Raw genomic sequence first — 24,502 nt, 5'->3', positions numbered from 1 at the left:
GAAACTAGCCTGAGGTAGGGGTGTGACCGTGGTGACGTCGAACCTGCTCCAAGAAACTGGGCGTGGCTCGGGCTGCAGGTGAGGGGCGTGACCAGGACAGGTGGGCGTGGTCAAGAAGAAACGGGCACGCGGGGCGAGGCCGGGACCCACATGAGGGGCCTGGGCTGCTGCGACGAAGAAGTGGGCGGGAAGGCGGGATGGGCGGGGAGGAGGCCATCCTTGCGGGAGAGGCGGGCTGGGCGGCTGGGAGGACCCGGGGACGGAAGAGGGTGGCCGTAGGCCGGGCCCCGCCCCGGGGCCGCCTCCCAGCGGGTTCCTTTTGCCTTGACTGCCTCCGAGGCTGTGGCGGCAGTGGCCGCCGGGCGCGCGTAAGATGGCGACTGCAGCAGCGGAAACCCTGGGCCTCCTGTGGGGTTGGCTGTGGAGCGAGAGCTTCTGGCTGCCTCAGAACGTGAGCTGGGCGGACCTGGAGGGCCCGGGCGACGGCTACGGCTACCCGCGCGCCCAGCACGTGCTGTCGGTGTTCCCGCTGGCTGTGTGCATCTTCTTCGTGAGGATGCTGTTCGAGCGGTGAGCGGTGCTGCGCGGGGCCGGGGATGGCGGGGGGTAGGGGCGGGACGCCTGGGCCGGAGACCGAGGGCCGGAAGCCGAGGCGGCGGGGCGGGGGAGCCGGGGAGCCCGGGCCGCGGCGGGGATGCTCGGAGCCGGGCGACGCGCCCCTGGAGCCTGCGTGCGCGCAGACCGCGCGAGTCTGGGGTGTGGGCGAGTGAGAGAGAATCGAGGGGAGTGCTGGGCCTCCTAAGTGCAGATCCCAGATTCGCATGGAACTCTCGAAGGCTGCCTCCCAATCCCCAGGATCCCAAGAGTGAGTCGTGCTCCCGCAGTGCCCGGCGAGAGGAACGGGAAGGGCCTGGGAGAACCAGAATTAGTTGGGGTCGTGGAAGCTTGTGGGTTCAGTGCAGGCGCCAGACCTTCCGAGCGACGTAGGTGAATGCATGAGATGTAATGTTTGCTAAAGTTACTTCTGGGGTTTGAAACAACCGGATCAGTTAGGCCCCAAGCCCTGATTTGTTAGCGCGTGGACGTGTTAGTATGACAGCCGACGTCTGGCTAGGATAGGGTGTGGTGAAGCCGGAGGCTTCCAACTTTTGGGGAAGGTGTCAAGAGGAACTGCTGAACGGGCCTTGGAAGCCTGAGATGGGAGAAGTGGTCATTTTGAAGGCGATGGAGCCTGAGACTTTATTGGAAACAGCTTTGTGAACCAGCTTCTAAGGTTGTAGTATTCACAACCAACTTTGCCCTGCTACGTGCTCTGGGCAGAAGATCCCCCCATTCTTCCAAGGGCTAGTCTTATCTGCTGCCAAAAAGACACAGTTCAACAAGGATTTGATGCGATATGTAATGAGGATGAATCATAGCAGTGTTTTTGATAAAGCTTACTCAAACTCCAAGGAAGTACTTTCCTCGTAGGCAGAGACGCCTTCTGTAAAAACCTTATCTAGAACAAACACGACACTGATGCAAGAATACCTTTTCTAGTGTGGAGATATGGTTAGACAAAATAATCCATTACTTAGAAGTATCTGTTTTGGATTACTTCTTTGATTTGTCTACAAGGTTTTTTTTTTTTCCCTTATATCCAGCTAGTTACTAATCTGTATTTATTAATACTATTTGTCTCTTCTAAAAGTGCTATGCCAGACACTCAGATGCAAAAAGTAAATATATAATAAATAGATTAAGTGAAACTCAAAGTCTTTACTGGACCCCCAAGAACTTACAGTTTTTCAAGATAACCATCATTATCTTAAGTATCCCTGAGGTGGAGGTGCAGGCTTAGGAGAAAACTGGATCCTGCTATTCTCTTCCATACGGCTGAAAATGAAATGCACGAACTATCAAGAAAACAGACAATCCAATACACTTTTCCACTGTCATAAGAATAGTCTTTGTTTCTCATACAGATATATAACAAGTGACTTACCTCTGCTATCGGCATACACACACACACTCACACACACACACACACACACATATATAGTATATATTCCAATTCTAAAGGGTTCCCCCAGATGGCTGGAGACTATTCCCTGGAGGAGGAGTCACTGGAAAGGATCCTTCCCCTGTGGGAATTCTATCTGCATGTTTCTATGGTACTCCAGTGTCAAGGGGATGAACAGGCATTCTTTCTAATGTGATATTTCTTGTCCAGTAAGGACAAGCAGCTTGTTTGTTTAGTATGTGATCTTAGGAAAAGTTAACCCTAGAAACAATCTCGCTATTTTGTTTCCCTTGAAGACCAGCTATCTCAGAAAGTGTGCTTGGAATTGACTGCTGTTCTTCTGTGTGCTATCTTCCATAAAGGAAACAGAAGCTATACTTAAAAGTACAGTAAAAGCCTATCTAAGGGGTTGGAGAGATGGCTCAGCCATTAAGAACTGTGCCAGAAAACTGTGCCTTCCAGTGTACCTGCTGAGTTTCATTCTGAACACTCGAATGGCAGCTCACAACCATTTGCCACTCCAGTTCCAGGGGATTGGAGACCCTCCTCTGCCTCCACAGCCCTGGATGTGATGCACACACTTCTATGAAGTGAGAGCATCCATATATATAAAATAGTAAAATAGGGAGTTTTTCTGGGCATAGTGGCACACAGCTAGACAGATCTCTGAGTTCAAGGCCAGCTTTGAATCATAGTTAGTTATAGGACAACTATAATGAGATCAAAAATTCAAAATAGCTCCGGGCGTGGTGGCGCAAGCCTTTAGTCCCAGCACTTGGGAGGCAGAGACAGGCGGATTTCTGAGTTCGAGGCCAGCCTGGTCTACAAAATGAGTTCCAGGACAGCCAGGGCTTCACAGAGAAACCCTGTCTCGAGAAACCAAAAAAAAAAAAAAAAAAATTCAAAGCAACAAAACACACACACACAAAGAAAGTCTATCCAAAATAATTGGGAAATTGGTTTTTCCCACATTTTCTTATCTCCCAAATTCTGCCTATTTAATTTTGAGAAACAAATGATATAGCAGTCATAAACTGGTAAGTGGTAGATGCCAGTCCCCCTTTTACAGTCAATAAACTGAATCTAACAAGAGCTGGGGGTTCTGCTCTGTGGTGGAACACTGAGTTTCATTACAAGTACCTCAAGAGTTTGGTGCCAGACCTAGCACTAAGCTCATTTCCCCACAGTGCTGTTCTTTCATAGTCTATGATAAGACTTATCCTTAAGCCACCTTCCAGGGTTTTTTTGTTTGTCTGCTTGAGCTTAACTATGAAACTAGCTGGTCTGATAGCTTATATATAGCCCAGCTGGTCCTGAACACACAGGAATTCTCGTTCCTCAGCTTCCCCAGTTCTTACGTTTATTTTATTTGGTTTGGTTTGGTTTTTTTGAGACAGGATTTCTCTATGTAGCCTGGCTGTCCTGGAACTCACTCTATAGACCAGGCTAGTCTTGAACTCAAAGATCCCTTTGCCTCTGCCTCCCAAGTGCTGTGATTAAAGGCGTGCACAACCACCTCCAGGCCCAGGGATTACAATTAAATGTGCACTCCTATACCTAGCTATAATATTTAACTTCTACCCCAGTACTCAAGAAGCTGAGGTAGGAAGATCATGAACTTGGGACCCAGTTTTAGCTATAAAATGAATGCTAGGCCAACCAGGACTATGTACTAAGACTAACCTTTTGCAAGGGGAGGAATTCATGTTATTCCTGTACTTGATTTAATATGTTTATATGGGAGGAAGACTGAATTATTATATGTATATTAAGACATACATATTTAAGGTATATATACTTAAGATATGTAAGTATATACAAATAAATATATATTTTTACTAAATAGGATTTGGGAAATGAGAAAATGCAAAAAAAAAAAAAATCCCAATTATTTCGAATAGACTTTTTTTGTTTGTTTCACACACACAAACACACACATACATACACATATAGACATATAGTAATAATTCTGAATGCTTTAAGATAAACAGTAACAATATAGTAAAATTTAAGATAGGGTGTCTCTGGCTGTTCTGGAACTTGCCATATAGTCCAGGCTACCCTGCAGCTCACAAAAGTGAGTCCTGAGTCCTGGGGTTAAGAGCTAGCTATGCTTTATGTTTTAAGGAGTCTTAAACCTGTCCTACTTGATAAAAAGCTTCCTCTTCAGACAAGGTCTTGCCATGTAGTCGGGGCTAGCTCACAACTCAAATTCCCCTTGCGTTAGCCTCCCAAGAGCTAGGATCATAGGTAGGCCCAGCTTGTTTATGTTCTCTCAGGGTCTCCTCCAAAATAGAGTGTACTTCCTTTTCCTTCTCATGATCCACAGTGTTGTTTTTCTTTTTTCCTTCCCATATTCCCTAGAGAATTGCAGCCTCTTCTAATAGAGATTACTTGAAAAACTATCTGACCATAAATAAAATATATCTCCACAGTCCAGCCTGACCTCAGCTCTCTGTGCCACTCAGCCTGGCCTCTGACTCCTGAGGGGTTTTGTGCCCCCACTGTCCAAGTGCTAGGGTTACAGGCATGAGCCACCACATCCAATACCATTATCTGTTTTGCTCAAGAACTACAGCGTGGGCCTAAGAATATAGGTTGGATATTGAGTGCTTTTCCTGGGCTTACACTTCAGCACAGGCAAAACCCAAACTCCACAAGTAGGTACTGCCCGTCAGCAGTGGAGGGAGTCTGTAGTGCACAGTGAGCGTGTGATCAGCAGGTATTTACTGAATGGTTGGAAAGGGTCTGTTCATCTACCCAGATACTCAGATGGATGGTTAGGAGTAGAGCTATTTCAGGATGAGTAGACACTGGCACTGAATCAGATGAGAGGGTTCTCTGCTACGTCTCACTGTGTTATGTGTGCACGCTTAGTACTGTTTCATAGCCGCTATCTTTCTTCCTTCTTATGCACACTTAGGATAACTCTACCACAAAGGGGGTAACTCCTCCAGGTTTGCTCTTCTTGAATATTATATTGCTAACTGAAACCTGGAAGAATGCTCTAAGCTAGATGTGTTGTATCTTATTTTGGTTTGGTTTGTTTCTGAGACAGATAGGATCTCTCTCTCACTCAAGCCCCCTCCCTCCTCCTGATTGTTGGGATTACAGGCATGAGCCACTAACTACTCGGGATTTTTTTTTTTTTTTTTTTTTTTTTTTTTTTTTTTTTTTTTTTTTTTTTTTTTTGGCTTTTTCAAGACAGGGTTTTTCTGTGCAGCCCTGGCTGTCCTGGAACTCACTCTGTGGACCAGGCTGGCCTCGAACTCAGAAATCCGCCTGCCTCTGCCTCCCGAGTGCTGGGATTAAAGGCGTGCGCCACCACCGCCCGGCCTACTCTGAATTTTTAAGCTCAATTTTAATATAAAATTGTTTGAAACTTGGTATCTACTTCCTTGAGTACTTGTTAAATACTGATTTACCAACTCTGTGTAGGCTAATTTACTTGGGGGTATGTTATTGCAATAGAAGCTTCAGCCGCCAGAACACAGCTACGTTGTGAATCTTGCAGGACATAGGTGAGCACTTTCACTTTGCTTATTTGTCATGTCAGTCTTGTCTTGTCACTTCAAGCAGCTTTACCTAGCGTGTCCAATGCTACCTTCCAGATAGCATGTCCTGTCACTGGGAACTGAGAAGGCTCACTGCTGACCTGTTATGTGTTAGTATTTCTCTGAGGTGGGGGTCTTGCTATGTAGCCTTGGCTTGCTTAGAACTTGATATGTAGAATGAACAGGCTGGCCTCAAACTCAGACATCTCCTCTGCTATCAGAGTGCTGGGGTTAAAGATGTGCAACACCACAATTTCTTGGCATATGTTTTTAGCTTGTCTTTCTCTCTGCCTCACCAGAGTTTCTTTCTCTGTGTAGCCCTGGCTGTCCTAGAACTCACTCTGTAGAGCAGGCTGGCCTTGAACTCACCCTGTCTCTACTTCCCCAGTGCTGGAATTAATGATGTGCATCACTGTGCCCAGCTTTTTCCTGTCTTCCTTCTTCCTCTTATGAAGTCTTGGTCTCTCTACTACATAGCACCCCATCTACCCACCCCAGTTTTCCCCATGTCTACTAAGAGCAGCTTGTGTGCCCCACCCCACTCTGTGTAGCCCAGGCTTTCCTGGATCTTGCTCTGTAGACCAGGCTGGCCTAAGAGATCTGCCTCTTGAGTGCTAGGATCAAAGGCATGCACCACCATGCCCAGCTCTGAGTGCAGTTTTCATTTTGTTTTGTTTAAATAAGTAGCCTGGCTGCCTTTCTCCATGTTAGTTTTGTTAATACTGGGCTATCATGTTAGCCCAGTATTAACAAATCCACCCCCCCACCCCAACCCCAACCCCGAGGACAGAACCACTGAGAAGAACAGCTATAAATGCTGACTACGTTATAAGGAACACAGCCTATTCCACTGCCTCCCTGGGTTTGTTCTGTTGGGCATTATTGAATTGCAAATCACAGAATTAAATGACATTTGCACATCAGCAGAGCAAGGTTGGGAAAAATGGTCACATGGCCCCATCTTATCCAGAATTGACTTCTCAGTCTGTTCCAGAGAGTCAGAAGCTCTCTCAGTCCCTGCTTACTTACTCTGCAAAAACTTCTCTCCACAGCCTTTTCTGCACAGTAGATGTTGATATTCTGCAGACAACTCTATATTGTTGTTTTAGGGTTTTCATTGCTATGAAGAGAAGCCATGACCCAGGCGACTCTTATAAGGACAACATTTAATTGGAGGCTGGCTTACAGGTTCAGAGGTTCATTCCATAATCATCAATGCATGGCAGTGTCTAGGCAGGCATGGTGCAGGAGGAAGTGAGAGTTCCATATGTCATCCATAGGAAGCCAGGAGCAGATTGTCCTCAGGCAGCTAGGAACAGGTCTCAAAGCCCACCTCCTAATAGTGTTACTCCCTGGGCCAAGCATATTCTAACCACCACATTCCATCCTGGTCCCAATAAGCTTGTTCAAATGTGTGATCTATGGAGGCCACACCTAGGCATAGCCTAATGCAAAATAACTTTAGTCCAACTTCAAAAGTCTCATGGTCTATAACAGTCTCAACAATGTTAAAAGTCTCTTCTGGGTTGGAGAGATGGCTCAGCGGTTAAGAGTACTGACTGCTCTTCCAGAGGTCCTGAGTTCAATTCCCAGCAACCACATGGTGGCTCACGACCATCTGTAATAACACCTGTTGCCCTCTTCTGGTGTGTCTGAAGACAGCTACAGTGTACTCATATAAATAAAGTAAATACATAAATCTTTTTTTTAAAGTCTCTTCTGAGAGTCATGCAATCTCTAAACTGTAATCCCTTAAGAAATCAAAATCAAAAAGCAGATCTCATACCTCCAGCATCACAGGATATAAATTACCATTCCAAAATGTCATGGTGAGGAAATAATGGACCAAAGCAAGACCAAAAGCCAGCTAAGCCAACTCCAAGCTCAGCATCTCCATGTCTGATATCAAAGCGCTCTTCCGATCTCTAAGTTCTTCATCTCTGTTGACTGCAACAAGCTTTCTCTTGGGCTGGTTCCACTCCCTGTTAGCAGATTTCCTCAGCAGGTCTTCCACAGCTCTGACATGACATCTCTGAACATCTTGGGGCCTCCAAAGCAACTTCAACCTTACAGCTTCTTGTTCCAATGTCTAGGATCCACTCACTATCTCCTAGGCCTCTCAAAAGAGCTTGGGTAATTTCTCCAGCTCTGCCTTTGGTAGCACTCTAGGTTCTGGCTGACCCCTCTCTACTGTGACTGCTGTTCTTGGTGGTCATCCCATGGTACTGGCATCTCTAATACGCTTGGGTCTTCTACTGCAACTAGGCTTCACCAATAGCTTCTCAGAGGTTCCCTCTATGGTGCCACACCTCAGTTTCTTTACATGACCCCTTCAGTCCTGGGACATCAACTGCAGCTGAGGCTGCACCTTCCTCAGTGGTCTTACCCGACCTCTGACAATGCAAAGCCTCAGCTGCTCATCATCTTCACACCTTCAAACAATACTGTGTGACTTTTACACTTTACCAGGTCCATCTACTAGCACAAGGTATACCCTTGGCTATCTCTGGAACACAGTTTCTTTGTGCTTTCAGAACACACTTCCCAGATTTTGCCTCAGTGATGCTGGTCTCTCTCTGCACTTGCAGGAGCTGAAACATGCCTCTTTGTCCTATTACATTATCACTAGCTTTCTGTTTTTCACTGCCTAAACTTGGCTGTTTTGCAACTTGCTCTGTAGATTGGCCTTGAACTCAGCAATCTGCAGGGCTCTGCTACATGCTGGGATTAAAAACATGTATCTCCACGCCTAGACCTAAGCTTTTCTCTACTTGGGACTTGTTCTGTCCTAGGCTGGCCTTGAACTCAGAGATCTGCTTGCTTTTGTCTCCTGGAATTGAAGGTATATACCACCATGCCTGGGCCTAAGCTTTCATGGCCTTGATTCCTCAAGACTCCCCATTTCTGGATTGTACTTCATTTCAGATTAAAATTCCAAATGAAACAATAACCAGGTCATAATAATACTTAGATAGAACTCTCCCTTCTTCAACTGCAAAATCATAAGTTTAGCTGGGTGGGATCTTGTTCCAAGGTCATTTCTCCCTTGATTCCATTTAGTCTCCATGAACACAGGGTTCAACTTCACTCCACTGCCTGGTGCCCATTTACCCTTTGAACCATACAGTTGTATTTTTCCTTTCTATGCTTGCTACTTTTCATTAAAATGCTCTTCATAGGAAACTTTAGTAACCACACAACAGAATTTATACTAGACTGTTTTGAGACTGCCTTTGTCAAAGCAATAAATCTAAATCTCTTCACCTTAGCCTAGGCAGACTCTTCCAACAATGCAAAAAGCAGCCACATTCTTCACCAAAATGTCACAAGAACAGACTCTGCCACATATTAAAATTCTCCTTAGGAACCTCTAGAGCCAGGCTTTCACAGTTCCAATCACTCTTAGCAACAGTCTTCCATATTCCTACCAGGATGGCCCAGTAAGCCCCACTTAAAGCATTCCACTACTTTCCAAAATCCCCACATCCACAGTCTTCCAGACACGCGCATGGTCAGGTCTACCACAGCAATACCATAGTCCCTGGTACCAGCTTCTGTCTCAGTTAGGGTTTCCATCGCTGTGAAGAGAAGCCATGACCCAGGCAACTCCTATAACGACAACATTTCATTAGGGCTGGCTTACGGGTTCAGAGGCTCAGCCCACTTTGATCAATTCGGTAAGCATGGCAGCGTCCAAGCAGGCATGGTACTGGAGGAAATGAGAGTTCTACATCATCATCCAGAGGAAGTCAGGAGCAGACTGTACTCAAAGCCCACCTTGCAGTGACACACTTCCCCTAATCTAATAGTGCCACTTCCTGGGCCAGGCATACTCAAACCACCACAGTTGTCATGACTGGGATCAGGTTCCTGATGTGTTCCTAGAGACTGTGTATCTGTCACTGAAAAGAAACTTGTTACGTATTTTTTGCTGGCACCACCTCCTGATTCAAAGTAATGGTAGAGTCTTGTAAATGGGTGAAGAAGAGGCTAATGAAAGAACAGAAATGTACCTTCCTTATAGAGTGGGAAGGGGAGATCTGCCTATTTTGAATTCTTCTCCAGAGATATTTCAGGCTAATAAAATCTTACTTCTAAAGAATATACTACACACTTTTGACCATTTGTACTTGAATCTATTCCAATTTTATCATTAGCGAAACTAACTGAGATGAACTCAGTTCCTAGGTAGAATCATTAGAATTATATTGTCTAGTATAGGAGTCACTACCTATTCCATGTCTCTTAGGATTTCCTCTCACCCCAGGGCTGGAATGACAGATGTGCCCACTGTGATAATTGTCCATGCAACTTTTCCATTAGATTTATCTTTATTAGATTTTGGGGGGGAGTTGTTTTTGTTTTTTGAGGGTTTTGTTTTTGGTTGTTTTTTAAGATTTATTTATTTATTCTATGTAAGTACACTGTAGCTGTCTTCTGACACTCCAGAAGAGGGAGTCAGATCTCATTACAGATGGTTGTGAGCCATCATGTGATTGCTGAGATTTGAACTCAGGACCTTCGGAAGAGCAGTCAGTGCTCTTACCCGCTGAGCCATCTCTCTAGCCCCTGTCTCTTAGGATTTCAAATGTGAAGACTCAGAGTTGAGATGTAAAGTAAATAAACAGTACACCCTAGCTTTAAAAAAATCTCAGTTTTTACTTTGAGGCAGGGTCTCTTGTATCCTGGGCTGGCCTCAGCTTGCCTGGTTTATAAAGCCAAGGGCTCCCCTGGTGAGCACTTGACTGTAGCACGGCTGAGCTACAGGCCTAGTCTACACTTTCTGCATCATTTACATACTGACATGCCAGTGCCTTGTTTGTGTGTGTGTGGGGGGGGTTCGAGACAGGATTTCTCTGTGTAGCTCTGGCTGTCCTGGAACTCACTCTGTAGACCAGGCTGACCTTGAACTCAGAAATCCACCTGCCTCTGCCTCCTGAGTGCTGGGATTAAAGGCGTGTGCCACCACCATCCAGTGACATGCCAGTACCTTATACAACTTTGTCTTGTTTTGTTTGAGACAGGATCTCCTATAGCCTATGCTGACCTCAGATCCCCTTATGTAGCTAAAGATGGCCTTGGGCTCCTAATCCTCCTGCTCTCACTCCTAGGGTTCTAGGATTACAGGTATGCACTAAAAAACCAGGTTTAGCATTTTAGATTGTCAAGTAAAATCAATAAAGTAAAAATCAGCTTGGCAGTGGTGGCGCACCCCTTTATCCTAGCACTTGGGAGGCAGTGGAAGCAGATCATTGCGAATTGAGTTCCAAGACAGCCAGGGTTATGCAGCAAAACCCTGCTGGTAGAAAAATAAATGAATAATGTAAAAAACGACTTTGCTTGGGTCTATCTGTTTGTGGTGGTAGTAGTTGCAGCTGTAGGTAGTTTGAGACAGGACTTACCTTAGCCTCAAACTCATAATTTTACTGCCTCGCTCTCCTCAATGCTGGAAGTGCACTCTCGAGCTTCTGTATAGACTACACACAGCTCTATTTTGAGTTCTTAAAAATGTGGCTTCTACTGGGCAGTGGTGGCGCACGCCTTTAATCCCAGCACTTGGGAGGCAGAGGCAGGTGGATTTCTGAGTTCGAGGCCAGCCTGGTCTACAGAGTGAGTNCAGGACAGCCAGGGCTATATAGAGGAACCCTGTCCCAAAAAAACAAAACAACAAAAAAAAAAATGTGGCTTCTAGGGACTGGAGAAATGGCTCAGTGGACCCAAGTTGGGGTCCTAGCACTCATACTAGGTGGCTCACAGTCACTTGTAACTCCAGCACCGGGGGACCTAATGCCCTGGCCTCCGTGAGCAACTGTACTTAGGTGTCTGTGTGCATAATTAAAGATAAGCAGCAACAAATAAGGCATTGCTTCTGTGGTCCTTACGCTTACTGTCAGTGCATTTGTTCATCGTGTTTGCAGCGTGCCCTGTAAGCTCCTGTGCAGGTGCACGCATGCTAAAGTACATGTGGAGGTACAGAGCAGCTTCGTCCATTGTGAAACAGTCTCTCTATGTAGCCCTGCCTGTAGATTAGGTTGGCCTTGAACTCACAGATATCATCTTGCCCCTCTTTCCTGAATGGGGAGATTTAAGGCAGGCACCACTACATCTAGCTTAGTGGACAATATTATTGGTTTGGTTTGGTTTAGTTTGTTTTTTTTTGTTGTTGGTGGTTTTTTTTTTTTTTTTTTGAGTTATTTATTATTCTATGTAAGTACACTGTAGCTGTCTTTAAACACACCAGAAGAGGGCGTCAGATCTTATTACAGATGGTTGTGAGCCACCATGTGGTTGCTATGATTTGAACTCAGGACCTTCAGAAGAGCAGTCAGTGCTCTTATCTGCTGAGCCATTTCACTAGCCCTAGTTTGGTTTTTTGAGACAGGGTTTCTCAGGTTGGCCTTGAACTCAAGAGATCCACCTGCCTCTATCTCCCAAGTTAACAGAAGGTGTGAGCTACTATTAGGGTCCTGGGGGCTGAAAATGGGTCTTCTCTGAGAACAGCGAGTGCTCCTCACTACCTAGATTCTCACAGTGTGGGTGCAGTGACATACACCTTCAGTCCCTGCACTCAAAGGCAGAGATGAGGCCAGCCTGACAACAGTGAGTTCTAGGACAGCCAGGGCTGTGTAAAGAGGGCTTGTGTACACAAGCCTATAATTCCAACACTCATAAGGCTAAAGCAAGATCACAGATTTGAGGGCTAGCCTAGGCTATAGAGTCTGTGTCCAGAAATAAACAAACACCAGAGGTAGGGGTGGGGGAATTAAAAAGGACATTTCTTGTAGATTTTAGCTTGTCGGTGGCATCTGTCTTAGAAGTCTCCATCACAGGCACAGAGTGTCTCCCACTAAATCCAATGGCTGTGGTGGTTTAGGTCTTCTTAGGGTAATCTCTGATCACAGGTTAAAGTTGGTTAACTTGGGGCTGGGGAGCCACTCAGCAGCTCAGAGCACTTGTTCTTAGGGAGGTTCAGTCCCGACATTCACGTGGTGACTCAGAGCCGTCCATCCCTAACTGCATTTCCAAGGACACTTGTCACTTCCTCAAGTACTAGGCTGCACATGCAGGCACAGCACACACACACATAGAATACAATTTTGGTTAAGTTCATTTCTGATCCTCAGTAGTCAGTGACCTCCTACACTTGATAATACACAAAGTCGACCCCGGAATTGCTTTGTCTTTACAGGTGGAACTTTACCATCTAACAGGGATTCCTTTTTTTTAATGAAGGCGTTTATTCATCCATTCACCTGAGACAGGGTCTCATTGCATAGATCAGGCTGGCCCAGAACTTGCTGTTATAGTCCATGCTAGCTTCCATTTCACTTCATGGACTAGAGGAGTAAGCCATGACTCTTGGTTTGCCTTGTTTGTCAGTGTTGGGTGTTGCACCTAGGGCCTCCTATATTCTAGATATGCTTTCTACCATTGAGTTATGCTCCCCCCCTTTTTTTTTACTTTTTATTTTGAGACAGGGGTTATTAAATTGCCCATGTTGGCTTTGATCTCATTCTGTAGTTCAGGTGAGTCTTGAACTTGTGACCATCCTCCCCAAGTCTCTGTAGTGGTTTGAATAAAAATGCCTGCAGAGGCCTGTAGGGAGTGGCACTATTAGGAGTTGTGACCTTGTTGAGTAGGTGTTGGGGATAGATAGGCTTTGAGGGCTCAGAAGCTCAAGCTAGGCTAGTGGCTCAGTCTTCCTTCCTGCTGCCTGCTGATGCAGATGGAGAACTCTGAGCCCCTTCCCCAGCAATATGCCTGTATACACGCTACCGTGCTTCCTGCAGTAATAGACCAAATCTCTGAACTGTAAGCCAGCCCCAATGAAACATTTCCTTTATAAGAGTTGCCATGGTCACAGTGTCTCTTCACAGCAATAAAACCCTAGCTGAGGCAGTTTCCGAGGAGATAAGATTACAACCCTGTGCTGTCATGCCTTGTCCAAAAATTATTCATTCTTTAGCAACTCTTTATTAGAGAGGTTAATTATGATATATATTCCAAGGACAAAAATGTAAATAATCTGGCTTTAGAGTATTTGCCTAGTATCCAAAAAAGGCTTAGGTTTGATCAAAAACAAAAACACACAAAAAACCACCACCACCCCACCACCACTAAAATCATGGCTTTAGTCTTTAGTGAGACAGCCATCAAGGCAGCAGTTAAGGTGTAGTCAATGTGGGTAAGCCCAACATTCCTGTAATCACTGCACTAGGGAGGTGGAGGCAGGAGGATCCAAAATTCAAGGCTTTCTGGTGCATAGACTGTTAGTGAACTGCCTGAGGCCTGTGCTGCAGGGTTCTTAACCCTGGAATTGAAAGCACAATTTTGTTCTGAAATACAGGCAGAGTCTAGTGAAAGCTGCTTCTCGAATGTGAAGGATGATCAGACTTTCTGTTGTCTATCTCCATCCTCTGTACGTCACCTTGAAGCCCGTGCACTGAGACAGAGGATCAGGTGGGGTGCGTGGGGCTGCAGGGATGACTTAGCGGAAGAGCGCTCCTCCAGAGACGGAGGTTTACACCCAAGCACCTGGCTGGCCAGGAGGCACACTTTTTTTTTTTTTTTTTTTTTAAGATTTATCTTATTTTTGGCCAGGCAGTGGTGGCACACACCTTTAATCCCGGCACTCAGGAGGCAGAGGTGGGCGGAACCATGTCTTGAAATGCCAAAAAACAAGCAAATATGGAAAGAAGCTAAGTAGGGGTGGGGGCATCAATTTGAGAGGGAAGGAGGGTTGTGGGCTTGTGAGCTGGTTTAATCCATTCCGCTCTCATCCCTCTCATCTGCTCTCACCCTCCTCAGCCACTGCTCCCCCTTGGGTTTTGTTCTGCTCTTTGTTATCTTGTGACCCACTGAATTAGGACTGCTCTGTCAGCATGAACAACTTATGTTAGCTACACCACTAGAGAAAGCGGCCCCCCTCCTTTAGCCATCATTAACTGTCCATGGCTCCTCAGCGTACATTCCCCTTCTTGTTTTGAGATAGGGTTTCATTGTGCAGTTCTGGCTGGCCTTACTTTGTAGACCAGTGTGGCCTTGAACTCACAGATCTACCTGCTTCTTGAGTGCTGGGATTAAAGGTGTGTTACCACTACACCCCATTATTTTATTGATTTATATATATCACCATATCTACCCTTGCAGATTTAACTCTCACGTTCTTTCACTCATGTTCATAGACATCCTTCTCCCTGCCGCATATACTGTGCCCAAGCCCCTTTTCCAAGTATAACTGCCAATTAGTACACATCAGCTGATTTATCACTCACAAATGCTTATCTTATCGTTGAGATAGCATAGCTAACTTTGGTTGAGATAGCATAGCTAACCTAGTGATCCTAAGCCCAGCCCCATAGAGCATCCTTGAGAGCCAAGGTAGGTGTCTCAGTGTAACTAGCCTATTTGTATTGCTTGCCACAAAACATCAATTAAGAAGCCCAGACTGGACTTTAAATGTTCCTAAATAGCTCACATCCAGCACTGAGGGTGGAACCGATCACACAAGTGTTAGTGTTGAGAGCACAGTAGGTGTTGTACTGACTCACCTGCTCAGGTGTTAATAGAGAAAAGGCAGAATGAAGTTACCCCACAGTGCAGGTACATGTTTACCTTCAGGCTGATCCACGAGACTTACATCTTGAAGTAGTCAGAGAATAGCTTTCAGGCCAGGCATGGTGGCTTGCTGCCCCATGTCCACTTCTCCCTCATTGCACACCAAGTTGGACTGAAAGGAGGAAAGCTTAGCTGGTCTTGAGTGGGTGCAGTGCAGGGTCTCAGTCGGTTCTGAGTATGTAGGCAATAAACACATGGAATAGCTTTGGAGAACTGACTCGTTTATTGGATGGGGAGAGAAGGGCATTTATGCCCTGGGGAGGTGGCCAGGGTGTCTGGGGCAAGGTTCGTGTGGCCGTATACCGTTAGCCAGGGCAGCGGTGTTGGAAGATGCTTTATTTATATATACTCAGGGGCTGGAGAGTGGGGGGTAGGGGGAGAACAACACTGGATGACCTTATAAAAGATCACACGAGGAGTGAAGCCTGAGAACTGCCAGGGAATAAATTCTTACCTAGGGTTGATAGTGGGGGAGCCAGTTTTAAGGTGCCAAGTTGGGAGCAGGGAGGTAGCCAATTCCTGTGTCCTCACATTTAAGGTATCCAGGGTTGAAGCTTCCTCCACACTTCTTCTATAACGCTGGGCTATTATGGTCCCACAGTGGCTCACAGTTATAATCCTAGTACTCAAGAGACCAGATAGAGCATTGCTGTGGATTCTATGCTGCCAGCAAGGGCTACACAGCGAGATCCTGACTCAACCACGTCACAATTCCCCCCTAGCCAAACCCCCAAGTGCTTTTCAGGTTAAGGAGGTGGCTCAGCAGGTAAAGTTCTTGCTGCACGACTAAGAACCTGAGTTTAGATCCTCAGAATCTAAATAAGAGCCAGACCCAGCGTCCCTGCGTGTCACATGGTAAAGGACCAGAAAATCCCAGGAAGCTGGTAGGCCATCTAGCCTGGCTTATACAATAGTGACTAAAAGAAACTGTCTTAAACACGGTGAACTGACTGTCCCCTGAGAGCATCCTGATAGCCACACAGATGAAGCAGCTTTCATAGACTACCCACTGACTGCTCTAACACGCTATTTCAATACTTGGGAGGAAATCGATCCAAACCAGCCAGCCTGAGTGTGTGTGTGTGTGTGTGTGTGTGTATCTCAAGACCGTGTCTCAGCAACAGTAAAATATCATTAAGGATCTCAAATGAGATTTTATTCATGTGAATAAGGTCTATTGTATACTGCTATAGAAATTAAAAAATTTAAATATACATTTAATATTTAAAATAATAATGAGCTTGCTACATGGTAATTTAACATATTGTAAAAATAATTTTAACAAACTATAAAGAAAGAAAAGTAATTTGATGCCTTTGTATGCCTGCTTGCTGTCTGGCAGTTCTGTTCTCGTATCAGCTCTGCATTCATTGATCACAGTAGGATATGCCATGTAGCTGTGTAGTTTCATTGTATACTATGGGAGAAAAGATTGTTACAAAGTCATGGAAGTATTATGAAGACAGTTTTGGCTTTACAGACCTTGTGAAGGTTACAAATTCTGCATTAGTAAGATGACTCATTGGATGAAGGCACTTGCCGCCAAGTCTGACTATCTGTCCCAGTTTGATCTCTGGGACTCATAGGTCAAAGGAGAAAACTTCCACACACTAATAAAATAAAATCACTTTTTAAAAAGTTCTTGTTTCGACCAGGCTGTGGTGGCGCGCACCTTTAATCCCAGCATTCAGGAGGTAGAGGCAGGTGGATTTCTGTGAATTTAGGGGCCAGCCTGGTCTACAGAGTGAGTTTGGGAAAGCCAGGGCGAAATAGAGAAACCAAGTCTGGAAAAACAAAACAAACAAAAAGTATATGAAAGTGTACTGTGTGTGTGGGTGTCCATGGAGACCGAAAGGGTGCGTCAGATCCCCTGGAGCTGGAGTCCCAGGTGTCTGCAAGCCACGCAGTACGGTGCTAGGAAACGAACTTGGATCCTCGGAAGAGCAAACAGCAAGTGCTCTTGGTTTTGATACAGGACCTCACTGATTTGCAAACTGACCAGTAGGCTAGGCTGGCTGGCTAGAAAGCCCTGGAGAGCTGACTGCCTTTGCCTCCCCAGTGCTGGGATTCCAGGTGTGCACCAACCACGCCTGATGTTGGTTTTGTTTTTCATTAATATAGATCAGAGGATCTTTACACGTGCAAGGCAGACACTTTACTGAATGCATTATCTCCCCAGCCACAAGTTTGTCTCCCTCTCTCCCCACCCCCTTTTCTCACTTTCTCAAAAAACAGGGTCTATGAAGCCCTAGCTGGCTTTGGCACGTGTTCTGTAGACTAGGCTGGCCTCATGGCTTTTCACTGAACTCTGAACTAATGAGGAGGAGAAATGACCTGTGTTAGCTCTAGGACAGTGAGTCCATTCCAGATAACAACAATGAGAAGAATCGCAGCTTTCCCTGTGAATAAAGCACAGACTTGTTACTTGGCCCTGCTGAGTGTGTCAGTGAAAACCCAGACTGAGACCGTGGGTTTCTAGTGAAAATGATAGCAGCTGTGCCTGGAGCCCAGGGCCAGCATGCGATCACAGGCATGTGCTACCACTAAGAGCAGATCTCACTCGAGCCCAGACTGCTCTCAGTCTTACTGTATAGCTTACTGTATAGCTCGTCTTACTATATAGCTCTCAGCCATACTGTGTGAGCCTTGAAACCCGGGTCCTTCTGCATTCCCCTCCCATGTGCTGGAATTACAAGCAGTTCTGAGGATCAAGCCTAAGGTATTACACTTAGTAGGCACACTATTTTACCAATAGAACTCTATCTATCCTGGGTTCATTAAAGGTTACTGTTAATGCTCACTATCAGGTACCAGACTAGCTATCCATCTTGTCATCTCATCTTTAAGATAATCCTGTGAAGTGACTTGGAGGGAAAGGGCACTTGCTGCCTAGATTATCATCGTCTATTCAAACCTTAGGACCTACATGATGATTGATGAACCCTTATTCCCACAAGTTATCATCTGACTCTCCCTCACACATGTGCCATAGCACAGGAGTATATCTTCCCAACACACACTCGCGTGCACACAGACAGACAGACACACACACAAAATAAATGTTTTAAACATTTTGAGCTGGTTTGGGGGAGTAAAGGACTCAGAGACAAAAGCAAATGGATCTCTGTGGTTTTGAGGCCAGTCTGGTGTATATAATTTCAGGGCAGCCAAGGACACATAGGGAGACCGGAGACCCTGCCTCAGAAACAACAACCATAAAACCATTGTTCAGATAGAGAGATGGCTGGACACTTACTGCTGCTTTCCCAGAGGAGCCAGCTGTGTTCTTAGCATCTGTACTGGACAACTCCAGTTCCAGGGGAATCTAATACATCTGGCTTCCATGGGCACATAATTAAAAATAACAAATCAGTTGAAATAAGTAAATAATAAAATAGCCATTGATTGATGTCCCCTGGTTCTGTGGGCATTTGACTTCCTTAGGGTCTCTACTGACAATATCTGTCTAACTCCAGGTCTGAACTTTACTCACCTTCAAGTGTCTCTGGGTTGAGGAAGGGACTTGGGTAAGAGGCTCGTATTAGGAGCCACAAAGGCTAGTTTCTTCTTTTGGATCTTCATACAGTATGTGGTTAAGAGGATAAAGATAGGGAACCCTTTGCTCTCTGATATGATGTGGCTTCAAAAACAACCAAATGACTGCTTTGATTGCCCTTTTGAATGCTTTTCAACACCAGATCCAAACTGAGATCCAGTAGAGCAAGAACAGGTTTCTCTAGACCGGCTCGTTACCTGGCAATCAATGAATATCACTGTTAGAGTTTCTGTCGCTGTGATAAAACACTAGAACCAAGAGCAACTTGGACAGGAATGGATTTATTTCAGCTTACACTTACACTTCTCAGCCTAGCACTGAGGGAAGTCAGGGCAGGAACTCAGGAACCCGTAGGTAGGAAGTGATGCAGAGGCCATAGAGGAGTGCTGCTTACTGGTTCACAGAACCTTATTAAATAAAAATGTTGTCTAGTGGTTGCATTTATAAGGACTTTGAATATAAGCTGGAGGTTAGAACATTAGCAGACAGTAACACAGCAGCAGCAGCTTCGAAATGAGTCCTTAGCTCCTATGTAGACATGCAGGGTACAGGTGCAGCTAATACTCTCAAGTAAGTGTCCGCTAACATCTTCAGACAAGATATAGCTGCTTCTTTCTAGAAGAAAATAATGAAGTTACGTATTCTTAGTCCTCAGAGATAATAAATGCTGAACTGGGGACTTAGCTCTGAGCCAGGGAGCGAGCTCAGTAGGTAAAGGTCCTGTCTTAAAGGCTTCTGGTGACTCCCCGGAGTCCACATAAAGCTGACTAGGGCAAGCTCTTCTGCAGCCCCACTTGTTCCTGCTGTGAGATGGAGTAGCTCGCAGGCCAGCTGTGTGCACACAGAGCAGCAAAAATCAAAGGGACTCTGTCTCAAATAATGGTGTCTCTAGCCTCCAAGTGCGCCCTGGCACACGTGCACACTTACACACATGCATCCTATGTAGACCATAAAGAAGAGGAGAAACAGTGCAGTCTCCGTTCTGTCTCTTCAACACACATGGTACACGTGCATGCATGCAGGCAAAACACGCAGACACATAAAATTACATAAGTCTAAAAAATAAAAGAACATCTGACTCTACATGTTACATGAAAAACATTTGAGGATGATTCAATCCCTAGCAATAAAACAAAATGACCTGGGGACTGAAGAGCTGGCTCCATGGTAAGAGAACTAACTGCCCTTCCAGAAGACCCAGGTTTGACTCCCAGGGCCTACATGAAACTCAGGACTAGCTGTTAATACTGGTCCATGGGGTTAATCCATCTTCTAGCCTTTTTAGACACTGTGTGCACATGATACACTACCATGCAGGCAACACACACACACAAATCTTTAATTAAAAAAAAATATATATGTATATGTGTGTGTGTATAGATAGATAGATAGATAGATAGCCCACCCTTACTTCCCAGGAACTAATTGAGATGGGAGTTTCTCTTTGTGCTAGGGCTGGCCTCAAATGCTCAGTTCTCAGCCCCAGCTCCCAAGCCTCCCATACACCATATGTATGTGCCACCATACCCAGCTTGGTCTTCTGATATGAGGAAAATGATATTATTAACACTTCACCTGTGACAGTATTTCACATGCATTGTCTTTATTATCATTGTTATTTGTGTCTGGGAAACACTGTCTTATTATGTAACCATGGCTGGCCTGGAACTTAGAGAGATCCAGCCACCCTCTGCCTGTGCTGAAATTAAAGGCATGCCTCATCACACTAGGCCCAGTCCATCCATTTGTTTGTTTTTGTTTTGTTTTGTTTTTTGAGACAGGTGTCTTTTGTAGCCATAGCTATCCAGGAAATCACTGTAGACCAGGCTGGCCTCAAACTCACAGCAATTCTCCTAACTCTGCCTCCCAGGTGCACCACCACGGCCCAGCCAAATCTAATCTTTTCACACAGGTCTTTTCAAGTGAGGCAGAGGCCGAATATGAAACCAAATAACGGGTTTCTGGTTCCTAGTCTTGGGTTTCCATTTTCCCTCCATTAATATTCCAATCAGGACCCCGTCCTCATATTTAGCAAACTATATTTAGAATTGTCCTTGGATTTTCTCTGTTACAGATTTATTGCCAAGCCCTGTGCACTCCGTGTTGGCATTGAAGACAGTGCTCTCAATAAGGTGGAACCCAATGACACCCTTGAGAAGGTGTTCGTATCTGTTACTAAGGTAAGTGAGCGGGCGAAGGCCACAAGAAGGGTGCTCCATAGGTGGGGAGACAGCGTATGTAAGAAAGGTAAGTGTGGAGGTTTGAATGGGTATGGCCCCCATAGACTCATGTGTTTGAATGCTTGGCTAATGGACTAATGGAGAGTAGCACTAATAGGTGTGGCACATGGCCTTTTAAAAGAAGCATGTCACTGTGTAGGTAGGTTTTGAGGCAATATATATCTGGCTGCGCCCAGCACCATGGCTGCCTGCATGATACCATGCTTCCCACAGTGATGATAATGGACTGAACTTCTGCAGCTGTAAGCCAGCCCCAATTAAATGTTGTCCTTTATAAGAGTTGCCTTGGGGGCTGGTGAGATGGCTCAGTGGGTAAGAGCACCCGACTGCTCTTCCAAAGGTCCAGAGTTCAAATCCCAGCAACCACATGGTGGCTCACAACCATCCGTAACGAGATCTGGTGCCCTCTTCTGGAGTGTCTGAAGACAGCTACAGTGTACTTACATATAATAAATAAATCTTTAAAAAAAAAAAAAGAGTTGCTTTGGTCAGGGTGGGNGTCTGTTCACAGCAATAAAACCCTAAGACAGAAGTTGGTACCAGGGACTGGGGTGTTCCTCTGATATGCCTGATCAATGCTCAAGCTTTTGTTTGGAGGTATGTGGATTTTGGCACTTTGGAAAACAGTGGGATGCTTTAAGTGGGGTTTACTGGGCCATCCTAGTAAAAGCATGGAAGACAGTGGTGCTGAGGGAGATCTGAACGGGGGGTAGGTGGGGGGGTGGGGTGTTGGCTCAAGAAGTTTCAGAGGAGAAAGAAGAATTCCAGCATGTTGCCTAGAGATCATTCTTGTGATGTTTGTAAATGTGGCTACTTTCTGTTCTCATCTGAAGAGTCTTCCTAGGCTAAGGAGAAGAGATTTAGATTAATTGCATTGACAAAAGAAATTTCAAAACTGCCTAGCATAGATAGACTCTGTCCTGTGGGGCTCTCTTATGAAGAGTGTTTTGATCAAGTGTAGCAAGCTTAGGAAAGAAAAAAAAAAGGTATGGTTCAAGGATTAACGGGGCAGCAGGAAGTAGAATGTTGCTAAATCCTGTGTTTAAGAATATTAAATGGAATTAAGGGAGTGGTGACCTCATGGCAAGAATCCACCCAGCTAAGCTTATTTATGCATTTGCAGTTGGACAGGGGACAGTTCTATCGTGTTAGGCATTATTATGACCTGGTTATTGTTTTCATTTGAACATAAGGAGATATGATTGTGTATCAGAGTGGCAAGGGATTGGCTGTGATGCCTATTCTCAGTTGTCAGCTTAACTATATCTGGAATGAACTACAATCCAGAATTTATAAAGATGGTGTGTAAGGAATTAGGGAAAGGTTAGGTCTGAGCATGGTGGTACATACCTTTACTCCCAGGAGACAGAGGCAAGCAGATTGCTGAGCTCAAGGCCAGCCTGGGACAGAGCAAGATCCAAGTAAAGAAAAGCTTAGGTCCAGGCCTGATGATATACACCTTTAATCCCAGCACTCAGGAGACAAGCGTGCAGATCTCATTGTTCAAAGTCAACCTACAGAGCAAGCTCCAGGAGAGCCAAGCTTAGGCAGGGAAGGAGTTGGAAAACAGAAAGCTCATGATAATGTAATAGAACAAGGGGGCCATGTTCCAGCTCCTGCAAGCAGCAGAACTCAGCAGCTTCAGCCATTTGGCTCTGGCTTTGAAATCAAGAGTAGAAGGGACTAATGGGACAATTGATACTGGTTAGCTGGAGCTAAGAAATTAGCAGTGATTAAGAAGAGATCAGCAGGCGGATTTCTGAGTTTGAGGCCAGCCTGGTCTACAGAGTGAGTTCCAGGACAGCCAGGGATTCACAGAGAAACCCTGTCTCAAAAAACAAAACAAAAAAGAAGAAGAAGAAGAAGAGGAGGAGATCAGCATCACAGAAGTGAAATCTTCTGGGAAGTGCTTTCTGAGAGCACAAAGAATGCTCTGTTCCAGAGGTAGGCCCTGTTGCTGGCAGCCAGAATTGGTAGTCTGTAAGAGTCACCCAAGTGGACTGGTTTTGAAGGCATGGAGGGGTCATGGAGAACAGCTGAGGCTTGGCTCTGTGAGAAGCCAGGAAAGGTGAAGATGGAACCTTCAGTAGAAGCTGAAGTTGAAGCTTGGCACCACGAAGAGAGCCTATGAGATGCGACTGGTGAGAGTGCAGCCTAATTACAGTGGAAGACACCCCAGCCTATTGGAGATGCCAGTACCAAGAACAAGCAGCATCAGTGGTACACGGCCAGCCAGAGCCTAGAGTGCAACAGAGGGCAGAGGTGGAGAGGTGACTCAATCCCTTTAGAGTAGCCCAGATCATGTGTGGATCCCAGACAGTGGAACAAAAAGCTGTAAAGTTGAAGTTGCCTTGGAGACTCCAAGATGTTAGAGATGCCAGAGCCATGGGAGACCTGCGGAGGAAAGCTGCTAATAACTGTAACCAGCCCAGGAGAAAGAATTGTGGTGCAGTCAACAAAGCTAAAAGGAGTTGGGCATCAAACATGAAGATGCAGGCTTTCGAGTTTACCAGGCTGATTTTCAGTCTTGCTTTGGTCCAGTGTTTCCTCACTGTGCTTTCTTCCCTACCTTTTGGAACAGTAATGTCTGTCCTGTGCCATGATATGTTGAATGTATATGATCTGTTTTTAATAGGGGATTACAGTTAAGAGATTGTATGAATCTCAAAAGAGACCTTGAACTTTGGACTTTTAAGCATTGCTAAGACTGTGATAGACTATGGGGACTTTGGAGTTGGACTAAATGCATTTTGCATGATGTTACAGCTATAAGCCAATGTGGCCAAGGAGTGGGATGTGGTGGTTTGAGTAGTTATGGCTCCCATAGATTTATGTGTTTGAATGCTTGGCCCATGGGGAGTGATACTAACAGGAGGTGTGGCCTTATTGGAGAAAGTATAGCCGAATTAGAGGAGGTATGGCATGTGATTTTGTTAGAGGAAGCATGTCACTGTGTAGGTGGGCTTTGAGGCAAAATATATGCTCAGGCTCAGCCCAGGCTGAGACACAGTGGTCCCCTTCTGGCTGTCTTTGGATCAAGATGGAGAACTCTCGGCTCCTCCAGCACCATGGCTGCCTGCATGATACCATGCTTCCCACCATGATGATAATGGACTGAACTTCTGCAGCTGTAAGCCAGCCCCAATTGAATGTTGTCCTTTATAAGAGTTACCGTGGTCATGGTGTCTCCTCGTAGCAATACAACCCTAGCTAAGGCAGTGAGGATAGGAAGGGGGGACTCTTCACACCTAGGTGGCCTCCTCGCTCTGTAGAGAAGGTTAGCCTCTTGGAGTACCTACCTTTCTGCCAGAAACTCTAAACTGTAACACCTTTAAATTTTACTCCTTCTTGGCATCTGCCTCCACTTCTCTGCCCTAAACACACATGATGTCTTTTTTTTCACCTTTTCTTGCTTCAGCTTTTAATCAATGTGAGTGTGGTTCTAGTGGCCTTTGTATTTTGGTTTTTTTTTTTGCTGTTTTTGTGTGTGTGTGTATATATATATATATATATATATATATATATATATATA

At 45.3% G+C, this 24,502-nt stretch overlaps 1 protein-coding gene across 2 annotated transcripts in view; it reads left to right on the top strand.

The window, feature by feature from the left end:
- Positions 1-236: 236 nt before the first annotated feature.
- Positions 237-24,502, top strand: part of Cers5 (ceramide synthase 5) — a 37,496-nt gene continuing 13,230 nt past the window's right edge. Inside the window, exons 1-2 of one of the 2 annotated variants that reach the window (XM_021183337.2) lie at positions 237-570; positions 20,805-20,910. In XM_021183337.2, the coding sequence (XP_021038996.1) occupies positions 374-570; positions 20,805-20,910 (303 nt within the window). In that variant the 5' untranslated portion in view covers positions 237-373. Of the gene's footprint in view, positions 571-695; positions 866-20,804; positions 20,911-24,502 lie in introns of those variants that run through there. The other variant, XM_029470138.1, reaches the window with a different exon arrangement.

Source organism: Mus caroli, chromosome 15 (genome assembly GCF_900094665.2).
Source record: "Mus caroli chromosome 15, CAROLI_EIJ_v1.1, whole genome shotgun sequence".
NCBI classification, from domain to species: domain Eukaryota; kingdom Metazoa; phylum Chordata; class Mammalia; order Rodentia; family Muridae; genus Mus; species Mus caroli.
This window is presented reverse-complemented; position numbering and strand designations above follow the sequence as displayed.